This window comes from Chelon labrosus (assembly GCF_963514085.1).
Source record: "Chelon labrosus genome assembly, chromosome: 6".
Lineage (NCBI taxonomy): Eukaryota > Metazoa > Chordata > Actinopteri > Mugiliformes > Mugilidae > Chelon > Chelon labrosus.
In genome coordinates, this window is record NC_140342.1 from 3,101,168 (window position 1) to 3,120,360 (window position 19,193).

The window sequence follows — 19,193 nt, forward strand, 5'->3', positions numbered from 1 at the left end:
GCACAATATGCAGAGAAACGAAACTTAACCAACTCATAACCGCTGCCCGTGGATCCCTGCTTAACCGAGTCAGCAGCCACTCACTCGGCCGCCAGATAAACGAAACTTAACCAACTCTTACTACTAATCAAGAGAGACAACAGCCAGTTAATATGCTCACTTTCCACCAAGTTTGCAGACAACATTGTTCTGACTCTTGTCAGACTTAAAATAACCAAAATATTGCCAAACTGGTGACGTGACCTTTCCTTTTTTATCTACAATTTCCTCTCGCGCTGTCACACTCATATTCTCCTTTCGCTCCACGCTGTTCTTTTTTTGTTGTTGTTGTTGTTGTTGATGCCACCAACCTGGCTTAGCTGGGCCGTGATCGGTAGAGATGCTAAAGCCCTTCCTCTGCCTACATCCCCCAGAATGACTTGCAGTTCTGGATCTGGGTTTTCTTCCTATTTTTCTCTAATGGAGTTCAAGTGAAATTATCGAACATTCTATCGAACGTATTTTCTATTGATATCGATCATGTGTCTATCGCGATATATATCGTTATCGTTTTATCGCCCAGCCCTAGTCTAAATGTCGTTATTGAACCATATTTTGTCAAAATGGTGATCATATAATACATAACATGTACAAAGATAGAGAGTAAAGAAATGCAATCTGGTCAAGTCTAGCTGACCAAATTCTGTTCCCCAACAGAGAACAAATGACAAACTGAATTTAGTTTGATACACAAAAGATTCTTCTTTAGAGTAGACTATCAATTATGTGTCTTGCTTCAATGTACTTTGACTTATTGGGAGAAAATTGAGAATGTCAGTGAATCTTTGAATTTGCAGTGACAGCCCGCAGGTATCTTTTAAATGTATTCTTACATATTTGATTTAGTTTAAATGTGTGAAATAGCATATTGCCCAGGGCAGTGTTATTTGAAGGCCAATCATGACAGCTGGTCGATCTGACATTTGCTTCATATTTTAAGTCTTCATTTCACAGTAAAGTGAAAATCTTGCTTTTAGCTGTGACATTCAGATGTGGCTGACTGTTTCATACAGTTAAGAAATGAAAGCTAGACCCCGAGACTTTCAGTTACTTCAACTGTCATAGAAACTGTCTGTTCAGGACTGACATAGGTGTCTCAGTCTCAGTATCTGTAATAAAGATTGCTACCATTTTTATTAACAATGAAACTCTCTCACCTCCCACTCTTGATCTTTTCAGTCATTCTGTCTTTTGACTCCATCTCTGTATTTAATGCCCCTGCTATAATATCGTCAGTGTCAGTTTGAAACAGCACAAGAGTCCATCAGTCCTGATTATAGTTGAGTTAGAATAACTATTTAGCACCACAACATAGACCGTGTAATAACTTTTAATTAAATTCAGCTTTATTTTTTCCTTTTTCTTTTCTTGTGATTAATCTACCTTTTAACAATGGCCTGAAGGGAAGATCTTATTTTTTTATTCTCTCTCTCCTTCTCCCTACTTAACTTTTATTTTTTAATACCAGCATACATTTACTGCCAGGCCATCAATTATCCTTGCTTAGCAACCATTCTCGCCTCAGTCTAATCAGAGTTGTGGGGTCTACAAAGACTCATGTCCATGTCTGTGTATTATTCCTGGAGGAACCAGCACTATTCAGTTACACTTAATATTGAGATGTAGACTGCTCTGTTTTTCTGTTTGACTACCTTCTGAAGTTTGGTTTTCTTAAATGATTAGCCTAGAGAATTTGCGCTCTTGTACTCAGGATTAGTAACAATCCCTGCAATATTTATATTGTTATTAGGTCATTGTGGTCTTTATTTGAAATCAGTGAGAAATGTAAGAAAGCACCTTGGTAAATCATGAACAGATCCAACAGAGCCAAATCAAACATTGCCATCTGAGCTTTTCTGTTACATTTACAGAAAATGTGCACAAAGGTATGTATCGGCAGTGTGGTGTCATGAAAACATGAAAGTGTTTATTGCTCATGCTGACATTATAGTTCCAGACACTCAGCATGTTTTCTCATTTTAAAATGAGTCTAATCTGTTTGATTAGTCAGGCACAAAAAATACTGCTTTTAAATTGGAAAAAATGTGTGCAGTATGTTGGGGCGGCCATGTTCTTAAACGTGAGAACTTTTCCTGTTCTTAGACTTTTGTGCACCAGTAGTGTTTTTCATTGAGGCATCGTGTGAGGCACTCTTCTGCATGGGATGTAATTTGATTTCTTTCCTTTCCTCGTCTCTGACTCTGAGGGACGGTAACCTCAACTAATCATAGTGGCATCATAGTCATAATCAGCTCCATGACGACCTGGCAATCTCCATCCCATGATGAAGACAACGTGAAACAGTCAGAATCTCCTGAAAATGTTTTCTCAGTAAAACAAAATCTTTGAAATGCTTGAGTAGATTAAAACAGATTATATAAATTTACTGAATGTGGAGATATTGCACATTGAAGCGTTTCGTGTTAACGTTTTGTCTTCATATTTAACATCCCTTTTCAATTGAATGTTGAACAAAAAGTGTTTTACTTTACACATCCTCCATTAAATGTGAAATATTTTCACTAAGGAATCACTCTGACTTAATTAATTTAAATAATGGAAACATGTTACAGAAGCATTTAGGTAAAGGATTATTTGCTTGTTGTGTGAAATTGTATTCATAACATACCAATACCGATAGTTTTGGACTAAAAGCACATTCTGAATTTTACCACCGCACTTTTCATATTGAAATAACACCATTAACCACACATATGTGAAGTTGTATACTTATGTATAGCCAGAGCTTTTTCCCTTTTTGTGACATGAGTCAGTCATTACTCATCAGGGGTTCCCCCTTTATTTTTCTCTTAGGCCACCTTCAGAAATGACCCCCCTTACTCCCCAGAGGAAAATCTGATCGCTTTCCATTGGTAATGTTAGTTCTGAAACAGGTTTTAATTACTTAGATAATCTTAGTTATCCCCTGGAGATTATAGTGTGACCTTGTGACCTCCGATTCCAGTCAGCGATCGCTGCTAGTGATGAAATTAAATACTTTCTTTCCATTCCATTTGTTACTCTGCAGTTGAGTTAATCTTTATCTTTTAAATTTTTGATCTGTCCTCCTGAGCCAAGCGCTTTAAATTCTGTGATATTTTCATTCATGATAAAAATATATTGTATAGTGTAATCAAATATAGTTTAATCATTGCATTTGATCTTGACAAATTTTGTTTCAGCAAATAAAAGTGAGTTTGATTTGTTCATTTAAATCCAAGTTCTTTATTTATTATTTCATTATCAACAGCTCAGATTGTTGAATATTCATCCACTCAGCTCTGTCATATAAATTTGGCAAAGAGTGATACAGATAACTAGTATGATACTTAATAGAAGTGACAACACATTCAGTGCCAGACCACAGCAACTATTTTTCAGCATTTCCACCAGCACGTACAACAGTTTAAAACCTCTTCCCATGTTAGAGAAATGTCATTTAGTGTTCCAGCTAAATACCACAGCGGCATTCAGAGGCTTCTGCCGGTAACTGAGTTCAGGTAATGTGTCCCCAAGACGGGCATAGCACCCCAGACCACATCCGCTATTATTCAATGCTTACTAAAAGGAAACTCTAAATGCACGCATTCATCCGAGTTCCATCTTCATATTTGTGACGAAAGATGTCAAATTTCCCACACTGGGGGTGTTGGTAGCATTAACTTTTGTTTTCCTGAGAAATGGACAGAATATTGCTGATGACATGACTCACTATGAGACTGCTCACATTTTGACAGTGCCAGTTAAGACTAAACTAAATTCTGGGTGTAGGTATAATTCACATACAAATATGACACATTAAAACATTCGTGCGATTGTCCAAAACTGGTTTTACTGTGAATTTCATTCAAGATTCTCTTTATTGTCTTCACAGACATTTGTTTTGAAAGACATCACTGCACAATGACACAAGTGTGACAGTAAAAGTGTGGACCAGGCTGTCTGGGCACTTTATGTCCTTTAAGTAAACATCTTTCTGATAAATTACTGAGGCCTTGGAGGCACAAGGGAATAAACTAGTGCTTGTATCTGTTCAGTGTGCATCTGTGGACTCGACATCACCACCAGATAAAGTTATGTATCTTCTTCTCTGGAGTGTAACAAATGAAGTTTAAAATCTCCACTGATGTACTTACACATGAGTGGGAACTGATGTTTAAATGGCTTCTGATCCTGTCTTCCCTCTGACCTGTATTGCCTGTTGCCACGGTTACTATCAGATTTCATTATTAGAGAATCCTGGACTGCTGCACACTGTATAAACCCTGCCGAGCAAAGTCAGACAGCATATTAGGTATCTCAGATACTGCCTCAGCCCAATATGTAATCTAAGATAACACCCTGATTTGTAAGCCAACTATGTGGCGTCTCAGTGACACTTAAAGCAGCATCCATCATTTTTTGACCATTTGTTGGCAACAAAAGAGGCGGTAAACAACACTGAGATACAGACACTTTGTAAATGTATAAACTTGTTAATCTTCTGCTTGAGTTATCTTGTTTGAGTTTAGGTCCGATGTTCACTGACTTTTTGGGCTGCACTGTAGTACTCCTGAGGGAAATGTCAGGCTCTTTAGGTGCTAAATGCTCCACACTGTTCAGCCCAGTTAGTCACCTTATAAAGCCAATGGGTTGGATGTGTTTGTAGACACCTTAGTTACACATCCAGTAGGTGCTGAACAAGCGTTTATCAGGGGTCCTGTTTCAGTGTCAATGTTTCTCTTAGCTCTGGCCTCCAGCAATCTCTGACAGGCTCTATGCTGTTAGCTGCGTGTTAACTTTGTCTGCTGTTTCAGTCTGAACACTTAACATACATTTGGTTTATTAGAACAAACAAATGTGTTGAAAGATATTAAAACCCTGTTTGTGACTGCAGAATCAGAACTTCTAACATTACTCATATGTATTTGATCCATTGTTAACATTTAATTACGTATTAGTGTATCTTAAAGTTGACAGGAATGTATTATTGTTTTGGGATATTTTGGCTATAATTCAATACAAGTGACATGTATGATATGCAGGTGAAAGTATATAGTGTATTACATGATTTTCCTCAAAATTTAACACACATGTTTGCATGAGAGCTTTTCTCTTCCATGTACACACTCACAATTATATTATTATTACATTATTGTTATCTCAGATTTTAAGCATATGTCACTTTATTAATATAAATCAGATTACGATTCATATTGAATATTTTCTATGTAAGTAATAGATCTTCACAATAAAGGGGAATTAAAATAACAGGGTTTAACTGACCCTAGAGTACAGTAGGATCAGTTAAACATACCTTACATACCTCCACACCAAAGTACGTACCGAATCTTCTGAGGACCCAGGTTTACTCAGGTGCATATTTTATGAATACTATGTTTGTTACAACTCTCCTTCTGCGATATAACCGAAGTTTTATGCCATGTTGAGAATGACTGAGGTACATGTTGTGGTACAGGGAATTTAAATGCAGTTTCTTTACCAACTTACCAAAAATGTCTCTTACGTGTGAGCTTTACAGTTCTTGGCTATAGCAATGTCATGACAATAATGATAGGAATCCAGAGAATACTATTACTAGTACTGCTTTGGTGGTTTTGTGCATTTACTTCACCCTTGACTTTGTGTTGTCTCTAAATGACTCATCTTAGGAACACGTGTGACAGGTACTACTGTATATTGCACTTAAAACGTGAAGTGACTCAACTGAAGTGTATTCCTGCTAAAAAAGTGTATGTTATAGCTTTAGAGTTGACCATAGCCCCAAAGGAAAATGTTTTATTTCCATCTTTTTGTAGTCATTTTTTTTTTTTGCTTAACATCCTTCATTGAGATAACATAGTGGAACAACATGTACGTGCAGTTTGTTCTGTCATAATCTACAAGAATCAAGTCATAAAGATTATGAACCCCTTTGTGATTGTTGGCAACAGTGTCAGCTGCTCTACTGTAAAGAAAACCTAATTTAATACATAATAAAATATTCAGTACATGTATACGAGGTTATACCACTCCTCAAGACATCCAGTTCATTCATTCAGTCATTATCACTTGCTGTCTACACAGATGCAGCAGATGGTGAACTCGGATTCTCGCTTCACCAGCAGCCAACAGCCAATCGAAGCAGCGCTTGGACCCAGGAGCCAATCAGGCATGAACCCACCAACCCAGTTGTCCACCATAAACCAGTCCCAACTGGGGCTGAATGGGAACTCTGTTACCCATAATTCCCCTTCACCTCCTGGAAGTAAATCCGCCACACCATCTCCCTCCAGTTCAGTACATGAGGACGACAATGATGATGGACTCAGGGTAAAAAACACACACACATACACTATGAGTCAGTGATTAATGTCTCACAAGGTTCTAATAGTCTTTGGTGTTCTGTTGTGTGTGTGTGTGTGGACATAATGGATCCATTCTCAGTGCATATCAACTAGATAAAAATCAGTTCCTTCACTGTTGGCTGTCTCACATTGAATGAAGCTCTCTGTACCAAACTCACTGTTCATATTCTGCAGAAATGAAACTACTGCTGATGAATAATAACATAAAGTTGTAGGAGTGATTCTATCGGTGTGGCTCTAACAGCTTTTGTCTTAGTGTGATAAACTAAGAGTTGTGGATAATACATTATACAATCGATACATGATCCCTATGACCAATACATAATGTATCTGTCTGACAAATATGTCTCAGATTTAATCAATGCATTTCACAAGATTCTTTCCCCGTGATTTCTTCAAAGTTTCCTACAAGAAGTGTAGTTTACTACTAATTTTACAAGAAATGAAGACAATAACAAATTAGTTGCTTCTGTAAAAGAGTTACTCCATTTAAACCCAAGTAAAATGCGGTTGTTATTCATTTATTATTTGAAACATTATTCCTCATATTTGTGTACTTCTATTTTTTACAGCAGTATGTAGTCATAAAGTATACAGTGCCTATAAAAAGTATTCCCATTGGATGTTTCACCTTTTTGTTGCTTTTATACATGGTCAATATAATTTGTCTCTTCTGTCAGAAATGTATACAAAAAAATATATATTCAACTGTAAACAATTTTTACAAAATAATGTAAATTAATTAAAAATATCTAAGTTAAAGTAAATGATTGCATAAATATTCACCCCTTCAGGTCAGTATTCAACACTGAGTCTGTGTGGATTTGTCTCAATCAGACTGGCACACATGGACACTGCAATTTTTCTCCATTCTTCCTTGCAAAACAGTTCAAGCTCTGTCAGGTTGCTTGGGGATCAGGTGTGAACAGCTTTTGTCAAGTCCAGCCACAAATTCTCTGGATTGAGATCTGGGCATTGACTTGGCCACTCCAGAACATTCACCTTGTTGTCTCTCATTTCTGTGTTGCTTTTGCTGTATGCTTGGGGTTGTTGTTTTGCTGGAAAATAGGTCTTCTCCCAAGTCGTAGTTCTCTTGCAGACTGAGTCAGATTATCCTCCATTTTTCTGCTTTCACGTTCCCCTTTGCCTTCACAAGCCGTCCAGGGCCTGCTGCTGAGAAGCATCCCCAGAGCATAATGCTGCCACCACCATGCTTCACAGTGGAGATGGTGTATTTGTGGTGATGTGTGGTGTTTGGTGTTCACCAAACATAGCATCTAGTCTGATGACCAAAAAGCAAAATTTTTGTCTTATCAGACCAAAGAACCTTCTTCCACTAGACCTTGGAGTCTCCCACATGCCTTTGGGTGAATTCTAGGCAAGATTTCATGTGAGCTTTTTTCAACAGTGGTTTTCTCTTTGCCACTATCCCATACAACTTCGACTGGTGAAGAACCTGGGCAACAGTTGAGCCACTGAAGCTTTTAACACCTTCAGAGTGGTCGTAGGTGTCTTGGTGGCCTCCCTCACCAGTTTTCTTTTTGCCCGGTCACTCAGTTTGTGAGGACCGCCAACTCTAGGCAGATTTAAACAAGTGCCATACGCCTTCCATTTCTTGATAATGGATTTATCTGAACTCCATGGGATGTCCAGTGAGTTGGAAATCTTTTTGTAGCCCACTCCTGACTTATACTTCTCAATGATCTTTTCTCTGAGTTGCTTGGAGTGTTCTTTTGTCTTCATGTTTTAATTGTAGTAGGAATACTGATGAACGAGACTGGACCTCCCACACACAAGTGTTTTTATACTACAATCACTTGACACGCATCAGCTGCACTCAAGTTATCCCCATTTCACTATTTGTGACCCTATTAATGCGAACAGTTTTTTGCACTTTAAATTTTTCATTAATTTACATTAGTTTGTAAAAAAATAATTTTCACTTTGCCATGGGAGAAGAGTTTTTTGACAATAAAATTGCAAAAATTATACTGACTGTGATTTCATGTATAAAAGCAACAAATGGGGGAAACATCCAAGAAGGGTTGAATACTTTGTACAGACATTGTACAAGTTGAGTCCTGTATTTAATCTGTAGTTGAACCAAATGGCAGCACTGCACATCATTTTTACCTCACTTACTTTTTTACCTTGCACCTCTTATTTAAAAAAGACGACATACACTGATTGTGCATTGGCTTGTGAGTACTCTTAAAATGTTCCTGAGTAGTACAGATGCAGTTTAGACACTGATGGATGCTCATTTGCTGCTTTCGTTGTGCTATCATGGAGACATGATTGAGACTGTTTATTGTTTATACCACTGAAGTGAAAGGCTTCATTAGTTCTCCTGACTAGCGGGGAGTTTCCCCGTTTCTCATCTGTGGCTGACTTATAACATCACACAGCAGCTGTTAATCACATGGTCACTGGGTTTTCACACAATTTCAGGTTTTCTACATTTGGCATTGTTTCTCATGCAGTTAAAATGGATTCTGGTTTTTTTTTTATTATTATTTCTGTGTGTGTTATCAGTACTGCACAGTGACAAACTAAAATTTGTTTTTATTTTTAATACATTTATAAATATACAAGTATGTGTAACTTGTTAAGATGACTACATAACAAAAATTAAAAGAAAACTTATTCCTCAAATAATCATTTTTTAATCAAAATCAATATACTCGACCTACATCACCTATATTTACACTTACAGGTTTGCACACTCAAACTCTTTTTTTATGCATCCACACTTTTCTTCTAAAAATATAAACTTGTCCTAATCAGCTTCCTTTGTTCTGATTAGCAGGGAGAGAAGCGCCCAGCAACAGTGGACATCTCCAAGAAACCCAAAACACCAAAGAAGAAGAAACGAAAGGATCCCAATGAGCCAGTGAAGCCAGTGTCTGCCTATGCCTTGTTCTTCAGGGACACCCAAGCCAACATCAAGGCCCAAAACCCCAATGCCACCTTTGGGGAAGTGTCAAAGATTGTGGCCTCCATGTGGGATGGTCTGGGAGAAGAACAGAAACAGGTAGGTTCAGATATAAAATCTTCATCACAAGAACATATCTTTAACTAAATGTTAACTATGTGTTATTTGTCCATTCCTTCTCCTCTGTTACATCTACATTTGACAAGGTCACTTGGTACACTTTGTATCTGTATGAGACTTGATACATTTGTCCCATTCAGTAGAATTATAAAGTAATGATGTGGTAGGGAAGTTAGTAGCTACATCATCTTTGTGACCTGACTCAATTGTTTTATGTAAAAGCATCCAACAATACTGAGACTATGAATCATTACTGTGATAGTGGCACATCAACAGAATTTCCAGTATCTGGATTTAGAGGTATTTATTATACTGGGCATATGTTAATAGATAAATGTTCCATCATGCTGGTGCAGGGGTACCAAACTACAATATTGTGATGGTCAAATACAGTCTAATTCTGTCATTTACAGCTACAGTTTTCATTATGGTTTTGTTTTTCAGATTCTATGTTCTGTGACCTGTGGTTGATTCGTGCAAAGTAAAATGTTTGTGTTTCAGGTGTACAAGAAGAAGACAGAGACTGCTAAGAAGGAGTATCTGAAACAACTGGCTGCCTACAGAGCCAGTCTAGTCTCACAGGTGCTTTACACACACACACACGCATAATTGAAGTTTTGTTGTTTTGTGAATGCCTTACAACAGTAAGGTTAATGTGAAACCGGCAAACTGATTTTCTGTTTACATTTTTCTTGTTCTCCAGAGTTACTCTGACCCATCAGAAATGAAGCCTCCCCTCTCTTCCTCCACATCTTCCTCTTCTTCTACCTCAATGTTCACACCCAAACATTCAGTGTATCCTGGACACCCAGGCCAGCACCCTTCCTCCAGCTCACTCACCCACCCTCACCCTCACTCTCACCCTCACCCTCACCCTCACTCTCACCCTCACCCTCACCCTCACCCTCACCCTCACGCCCACCCTCACCCTCAACACCCAGGCATGTACATGACTTACCCTCACTCATCACACCCTTCCCATGCCTCAAGCCCCGGCCTTGCCCCGCACCTGCCCCCTCCTCACCCCCAGATCCATCCCCAGCTCCAGGCTCTATCCTCCAGAGGTACTGTACCACGCACCAGTGTCCCACACCAGGGAGCGATGTCCCTTGGCAACGTGGCAGCGGCGTCCACCCCTCCTCTCCAGGTCAGCCCTCCCCTCCACAGCCAGGCTCATCTGGGAGGACTTGGGAGTCCACACCATCAGCACCCGCAGCTCAGTGGACACTCACTAGGGATGACACACTCCCCTGCCATCACACAGGTCAGTCACATTATGTAATTATGTAATGTAATATGTAATTATGAGATTATGTAATCTCATTTTATTTGGTTGAGTGGAGTTATATGCTCACCTCTATCAGTTTATTCATGGATAGTAATAACTTGAATTATGAAATAATTATGACATAACACATATATCTGTAACACATCGCATGCAACAGCATCCACTTGTGATTAGCCCCAGAGCAATGGAAGCACAACCTCTGAAAAATTCATTGATCTTTCAACATCAAACATGACAGACAATGTGACAGTGGTATTTTTTCGCCACTTTTCCATAGTGAATAGTGCAGTTGCAGTTGTAAATGCAATTACATATGGTGTTTAATGTTTAAAATACAGAAAACGTCTATTATTGGTGGTATGATGGGCCAAAATTTAAATTTATCATCAGGGGCAGCTGTATTTTATTTTGAAATGCTCAGAAATGTAAACATGACTCTGTTGCATTTGACTATATTACCGTGTTATCAGTCAGTTCTGAAACTGTCTGTGGATTAAAAGGAAAGAATGGCTGAATCTTCACACTGGACAGCCTTACTTACTTACTTACTTGGGTTGAATTTGGGACACATCTGTTGTTTCCTCTGCACGTTATCAAAAACATTTCTTACACACACACATTTCCACAAGGCTACAGCATCTCAGTGATTTAAAAAAAAAAAGAGAGAGAGATTGGATGGCGATTGAGGAGTACAGTGTATCAACACACACCCAGTGGAAATGTGTGCGATGAAAGAGGAGAAATTTCTTGTAGTGAGTTAAATAAAAGATCTGGTTTGAAATAAATCCATGAATCCTGCACTAATTAAATATAGAGGGTCTTTGACCTCTGCTTTTGGATTTCTTTTACCCTCTGTTCTTTACTGCCTGGATGTGTAAAACACAGACCAGAATGTTACAAGGAGACAACCAACCCATTATTTGTAATCATGGAGTCTTCTGATAACCCATTAGTGGAATTTAGTCAGATAGTCAGTTTTCTCTACTTTTGTTTAACTCACGCCTCAGTCTGCCCCTCTGCCTCTGGGAGTAATTCATTGACAACATGAGGTAGAGCAGGTGATATGAGGTCCAATGTGAGACAGTGTGATGATAACTCTCCATCTATCTCCAGAATAGTTCAAGTGGGGGGATAGATTGCCACTGAGTCCCACTTCCCATTCTCTTCCCCTTTTTATAGTGCTCTCTCAAATCCCACACTCCCATAATCCCCTTTCTCCCTTTTTGCATATTTTTTAGAAAAAGAGCCAATGAAAAAAGTGAAGGAAAAAGTAGAGGACACAGTGACAGAGCTCCCAACTTATTTTTCTCTAGTACAGAGTGAGAACTGATGGGGGAAGGGAGAGAGGGGGAGAGAGAGAGAGAGAGAGAGAGAGAGAGAGAGAGGAGAGAGAGACAAAAGAGGCAGATGGGGTCTTTGTGAAGGAGTGAAGGAGAAGAATTTGCTCAACAATAGATGAATAGGTGAGGTAGAGGAGGAGAGGGGGAGGAGAGCGGGGGAGAACCCAACCACCTGCTGTCCTCCTCTTTCTCCTCTTTCACTCACAACACTCAGATTAACTTCCCTTTCAGCCCTCCCCCCTCTCTCTCTCTCTCTCTCTCTCTCTGTCTCTCTCTCTTTCTCCTTCTCTCTCTCTCTCTCACACACACACACACACACACACACACACTTGTAGACCTCATCATTGCTCGCGTTTACTCTTTTCCGTCCTCTCTCCTCCCTCAAGTATCCTACGCTTACAGACGTGCTTGCCTCCTTTTCTATCTCCTCCTCCTCTTACCTTTTCATCTTCACTTTTCCTCCACACTCGTCCTCCCTGCTGACAGATGATAAAATCAGCGCGGCACTCCAAACTCTGTAATTACTGCTGATGAACCTGTCTCCTTTTCACTTCAGTTACATTCAGGACTTCATTCACATCCATGCTCATCAGAAACCATTTTGTCAAAGAAATTCTATTGGCTCGTTTGTTTAAACAGTCAGCTGTCTATGGACTCATTCAGATTGAAGGAGGAAGTAAGCGGGCCACCATTCAAACCAGCTCAAAGTCACTTTAATGCATCTGAAGGATTTTACTTTTTAACCACTTTGCCAAGCAATATGACCTGTTAAGCACTTTGATCATAAATAAAAGGTATGATACAGTGGGTATGACAGAGTAAACCCATTTTATACCCGTTTAGATTTTAGTGCCATCAGACATATACACATATTGGCTTTATTAATTTGTGTTTGTAGTGATGATGTTCTGATTTATAAACATGTTTATATATGCTTAGGTTATCATTTAAGAAGGAAAGTCTGGGTTTTAAAGCAACTTAACGTCTTCTTTAAGCTCAATTTACACAATTGCGGAACACTGAGTGCATAGCCACAGCATAGGAGGTTACACTGTAGACAGCATTTATGCCTGTGTGCTGCTTTGTCCGTATTGTTCTATAATTACACCACTAAAACACTAGATGGCGACTGTTGTATTGATTTTCACTCTGCACGAAGTAAATAAATGTAGATTAACTGTTAGTTTCACTAAAATCACTGCATTACAGAACACAGAGGAAACATCTGAGTAGACATTGTGTATGAGTCTGAACAAAGGAGAACTTTCTGTGCTTGTCCAGAATTACAGACCAATTACAGCTGTTACGGTCCGCGTCACCACAACACGTAGTTATATTTGTGGGGAGGTGCGCGTCAGGTTTGCGATGTAGGGTCTTGCATAAGGTGCTAAGCGACAGCGTCTACGTGCAGCAGTACTATAAACTACGCATTGGTGTCATAGCTACTTCAAAAAAGAGATCTAAAACTGCACAGTCCAAAATGTTCTGGGCTGTGGTGTTCTCAAGTAATGTGCGGTTTATACCTCCACGTCAATTTGACGCTGTAGCTGCAGCGACAGCACAGACCATATGCAGTTGACGTCCTCCACCTACTCAGATATGTGACTCCACACCATGCGGCGCTAGCTTGTGGCCTCTTATGTCATCCAGTTTTGCAAATATGATCAAATGGCTGAAATCAGAGAAACTGTCAGGTTGGATATCTCAAGTCAAAATTAGTGATGAAGGAGGAGAGGAACCAAGAGAGAGTGAGGAATCGGAGGCAAGAGAGGAGAGAAATGCAAGTTTTTGTTTGACGCGGCTGAAAATATTTCCCCAACTCTTTCCTCTTTGCTCTTAAAAGTGGAAGCTTATGCGTAACTTTGTTGCATTATATTGAAAATGTTGCCGTGTTTCAGTTTAATTCAAATGCAAGAGCACATTGCTGTGATCGTGATTAAACATGCCACCTTTAATATGCATATAAAAGAGCTTTTTGCTTTTTTTTTGTGGGGATTCGGGGTGCGTCAACCCGGTTGGGACATAGAAGGGGGTGCACGGCCAAAAAAGTTTGGGAACTCATCTTCGGCTAAATTTCTGAAGCAGGAAGTAGAAACAAAAATGAACCCAACTGGCAAAAAAGAAAAATTGTTACAGAGCGAGCCAGACTGACAAGCGCACAAGCATAAATGGCTACGTGCGCAGGTCACGGCGTCTACGTCCAACAATACTTTAAATGAACCTTAATACCAGAGGTGTCCAGCACCACCTATATTGTTATTGCACAGCGTTCATAGCTGACTAGTCATTCTTTCCTTCTCTGTTCTTACATTGACCTCTTGACAAATTATAATAATAACTATTTTATTTATTGCAGGGCTACCCTCCCTCCCTCCAGTCTGATTACCAGTCAATAGGAGGGGGTATGCTGAATAGCGGCGCAGTGATGTCACCATCAGTGGACTACCACCAGCTGGGACGTCACACACCGAACCACCACCCCTCTTTGGACTGGAACACTGATTACCATGGCAATGGGTAAGTATTAACAGTGTACCACCCTATATGTCTGTAATGAGAAACCTAACTGTAAGACGTATTTGTTGGCCTCCACTGATTTCTATCATGATGTACGGGGTACCATGTAATAATGTGACTACATTTTTGTGGGTGGTTGCAAGTAACCACACCCAAGCGGCTGCTTGATGTGTTCAAAGGACGTTTTCTAAAAGTGTGAAGGGGGCGTGTTAAAGCTAGATGTGGCCGTCAGATTGTGTGATACTGTGTTTTTTCAGTATTTGGCACACCAGATTTCGAGGTTGGTGTTTCCCCTAGATCAGATGTTTTCTTCTATTTCCTGTCTTTCCTGTGGAGCGGAAGCTTAAGTGAACATAGTGTGCTTAATTTATTCACCAAGTCTTCTTCTATTTCACTTTTCCACCTCAGTGAGGCATTAAAACTAGTGAGAATATGTTCCTAAAATACACTTAACTGAGTTAAAGGATTCTTAGCCAGCATATTGTGTACAGAATGGTAATGTAGTGTTTCCATATTTAAACAGTGACACTGCTGTAAAGTAAATCCCTCTGGACAGGACCCTGACTGATGGTTTTTCTCCTGTATTTTTTGTTTTCCTCTCTGCTTCTAGAAATCTTCAGAGAGACAAACCTCTGTATCTGAGCTAATCTCAGGACCAACTGACACCAAACTTCTACCAAGCCCTTCTACTGCCACACCATGAACCTCCAGCCTCTCTGTCCAGTAGAATAATGGAATATTTCTGTGTGTTATTTTCTTATGAAGGTACAAACGTGTTAAGAACTGACAAGAACATCTGTTATTGGTTGTATCTTTTCTACTGAGCATTTACTTCATGATGCTAAGATCTAAATAGGTAACGTGTATACCAGCGAGGAAAGGAGAGGAGGTCCTGTGCTGCAAACCATGCTGATAGGTGTATATACTGTACTCCAGCTTTTGTCTAATTTCCTGTCTGCTTAAAAATGTCTTATCTAGTTTCTCATTTTGTAAGGATGTTGTTTACCATCAGGTCCAAAAGTCTCTGAAGAGCAAGTGTAAATTAATGTAACATAATTGTTTAAGCTGTCAAAAGGTTTTATTTCCTTTGACCTTTACTTGCGGTGTGCTTCGACACAAAAACCAGAAGAACACAGCGGAAAAACAAAATGTTAATAACCAAATACTACACAAATTGTGTGTCACTGGCTTCTTAACTACATGAACGTAAGCCTTTTTTTTTTTTTTTTGATGCAGTATGGACTGAAGTCCTACACATTGTGTGTAGAGACATAAAACGTATCACAAGTCTGTTAAACACAGCAATGACTGAATTCACGCTGCTTATTCAACTAAAGACAAAAAGGAGAAAGATCTGGAACAGCACCTGAAGGTGTTTGTGGTCTGTTTCACCAGGCACTGACTGTGAATAATCATGTACGACTAAAGAACTTCATTGTTGTACTGAAGAAATCTAATGTATTTTAGCCCTTGAAATAATCAAATGTCAATCGTTTGTTGAAAAAAAAAAAAAAGAAACAAAAATACTCCTTTGTGTGATGACAACTCCTCCTGGCATATGTCTGTTGAAAACATTGATTTGGATCCAAACTGTGTGAGTGTGTGAAGTGTTAATGAGAAAGCAGAGTGACTGATTTGGTTGCATGGTCTCTTTTGTCATCTCCATTTCTCTGTGCACAGAGGCTATTTAAGAAATTATAACTGTTGCTGGATTGGCTGTGTTTTAATGTTTTTTAATCAAGTTTTGTTTTAGTGTTAATGATAATGATGACGAGAGACGTATCTCTCTCTCTCGCTCTGTATCTCTTTGTATTAATGTGTTTTTTTTGGCAGATAAAAGGACTCTGGGCGACAACAACCATGAAGATTTTCTTATTTTTAGATTCTAATAATGTGTTTGAGAATAAAGTCAGCGCTGCACTGATGTGCAGTCATTACTCCAAAACCAGTCTCTTTTATGTTGTTTGCTTCTGAACAGTCTGGGACGGTTGCTTTAATTACCTGCACATAATAATGTAAACTTTTACCATTCCTGTGACACAGTACATCTTTATCTTTATCTTGCCCTTTGCATTCATGCAATTGCAAAACAAATGCTTTTGAAGTCTTGGAAAATATGTATTTTTAACTCGATATGAAATAGGAAATGTTATTTAGTGATTCTTGTCCTCATTACTCACGCAAACCATGTGGCTGTATTAGAGATGGAAGTGCCTGTCAAAGTGTCAACCTCAGTGATACTTGGTATTGAATATTAAATAGCAGATTATAGCATGCTAACAAGAGTTGGAACATGGTAAAAATACATAAATACAGTCTCAAAGTGTTGCTTCACAAAACAGCTGCATTTCTTGTGTTAAAATAACGTAAATAAACATAAAAAAAGCAATAAAACTAGCACCATGTCTTCACGGCAGCCCAAGGCAGCTTTTCACATTCTTATGTTGAAGTGGTGGCCGCTGCAGCACAATTTTTCAACATGCATGGAAATGCTGGTGTATTCAGTCAGTTGCAATATGTAACGTCACCACTAGATGGCTACACAGTGGTCCTTTAAAACGGCCCCTACTGGAACAGAGTGTATCAGCTTTGTATAGCTGGAGCTTTATGCTGTTGGATGTATCAGAGCTTTAAACTTCAACGTTTCCGTCAACAATATTTATGTTCAGAGACAAATTGATAACAATGGCAACTGTGAGAGGGACTTTTTCTAGAGAAGGATAAAACGGGTTAAAAAGAAGACTGAATAATGGCCGTCATCTGGTGGCTGCCACCATATCAGTGCCAGTGTTGCTGTTTGTGCTGTGCCGGAACCGAAAGTGACATCCTGTGTTACTTAGTTTCACTAAAATGTGATTGAAGCTGGTTTATTGTTGACAGGAAAAACTCTTAAGAACAGAACATAAGCTGTGGCTTGGTAGTACTTTTAAGAAATACTGACGCAACCACTGCCGTTAGAGGTTTAGCACCTTCAAACCAAATGTCCAGTAAGGAACGTTTGTAGCACTGGTGTTTGTAATTCAAACAACAGCACAACAATCTACACTAAGCCGATGGAGTCTACTTCTAACAAACTATTTCTATACATTTCCATTATTCAGTAGAAACAAGCCTACCACTGGTGTGGGGGCGAGTCAGAGCCATAACTCACACAGAGCCTGCCAGGCATTTTTCTTCTCTTGCATTCAGCGTTTGCATTTTGCACAGATGACTGCAGACACAGCGCTAACTATATAAGGTGTCTGTATTTAAGAGCAGCTGTTATTACAGGCTAGTATTAGTACTAGCTAGAAATCCTCAGTTTTCACAGAAAGTGAACACTGACTGGCGGCATGTTTCAGATGTATCTAACTGACATGTTTGGAAGATGATGCCAAAACTCATAAACTGGTTTAATTGTCAGCTTTCTTTCATTATTTTACAAAAACAAAATAGATTTTTTTGAAAAATAATGAGTTGAAGTTGTTTACACAGCTCCATCAATCAGATTTGTTTTCCCCCTTGCTGTAATGATATTTTGTCTCTAAAGAGTCATTTCAGTTCTAGCTCGGTTATAAATCAGAAAACTGTTATTCTGAGGAGCAGGCTGCCTCTGTCTGTGTCTGCAGCTACACACTGCCTCCAAGTGGCCAACGGATAGAGCTGCAACTTCTCATCACACCTTCCCTTGATATTAATGTAGGGGTCCTTCAAAGCAGAGCAGATTTTTATTAACAATGAAGAAACAAATGACTGCAGACTACTGTCATTTGTACAAACCATTGTAGCCTCTTCCAGCTCATACTTTTTGTTTTTCATTCGGTATCATGCATAAAATATACACAAATTATGACCTACCCAAAATGCTGTTGGGCTTTTGTGTTCCAGCAAAACACCTCCAGCTTGCAGAGGCATGGACGTCCGAAGATGCCCCGTGGCATCTGATGCAAATCTGTGAGTGGGTGTAACTATCTGTCAAATTTGTTCCTGCACATTCTGGACCAAGCCAGTTATCTGGTCATAAAGATTCTTCACTTGTCAGTGTTTCTTCCTCATTATATTTACTTACCATCTAATGCACTTCATCCCAGATCATGGTATGCGACCAGATGATCAACATCCAACACAAAAGTCATCTCAACAAATCCTGGTGCAAAATGTTTTGTTTGTAAAACTAGCAGGCCGACACAATTGATATGATGGTGACGATCAAACAGTGAAGGCTGACTCAGCCGTGGATCAGGTCACAGTGACTCCTAGCAGAGGGAAGAAAGCTCTGAAGGTAAAGGTTTGGTAAGTGTTAACCTAAGCCTCTGTAGGCAGCGTTTAGAGGTCGGCAGTGTGACCCATGGTGAAACCCAACACACTGCAAACAGTTGTCGTGTTGCCCAAACCGAAACCCAATCCAGGAAGTGACACACGAAAAGTCCAGGAATCTGCTACAATCTGCACACATCACTGCTGTTCCACTTAATATTGTTGCAGTATTTCACGTTAAGTACTCATGTTTCTTAGTTTCTTCTTAGTCCACAGTCTCACTCTGGACAGTCTTACATCCATCCACAAAACACCAACTCACCACATCTCCATCAAGCATCAAGCAGTTCTGAAACTACCAACATCATTTA

At 39.3% G+C, this 19,193-nt stretch overlaps 1 protein-coding gene across 3 annotated transcripts in view; it reads left to right on the forward strand.

Annotated features, from left to right (window-relative positions):
• The window catches only part of tox (thymocyte selection-associated high mobility group box), a 41,214-nt gene extending 24,233 nt beyond the window's left edge, over positions 1 to 16,981 (forward strand). For 2 of the 3 annotated variants that reach the window (XM_084546209.1, XM_084546211.1), the window contains 6 exons: positions 6,106 to 6,351; positions 9,193 to 9,420; positions 9,943 to 10,023; positions 10,145 to 10,705; positions 14,426 to 14,586; positions 15,197 to 16,981. In XM_084546209.1, coding sequence (XP_084402335.1) covers positions 6,106 to 6,351; positions 9,193 to 9,420; positions 9,943 to 10,023; positions 10,145 to 10,705; positions 14,426 to 14,586; positions 15,197 to 15,233 — 1,314 coding nt within the window. In that variant the 3' untranslated portion in view covers positions 15,234 to 16,981. The remainder of the gene's footprint in view (positions 1 to 6,105; positions 6,352 to 9,192; positions 9,421 to 9,942; positions 10,024 to 10,144; positions 10,706 to 14,425; positions 14,587 to 15,196) is intronic. The other variant, XM_084546210.1, reaches the window with a different exon arrangement.
• The last annotated feature ends 2,212 nt before the right edge of the window (positions 16,982 to 19,193 follow it).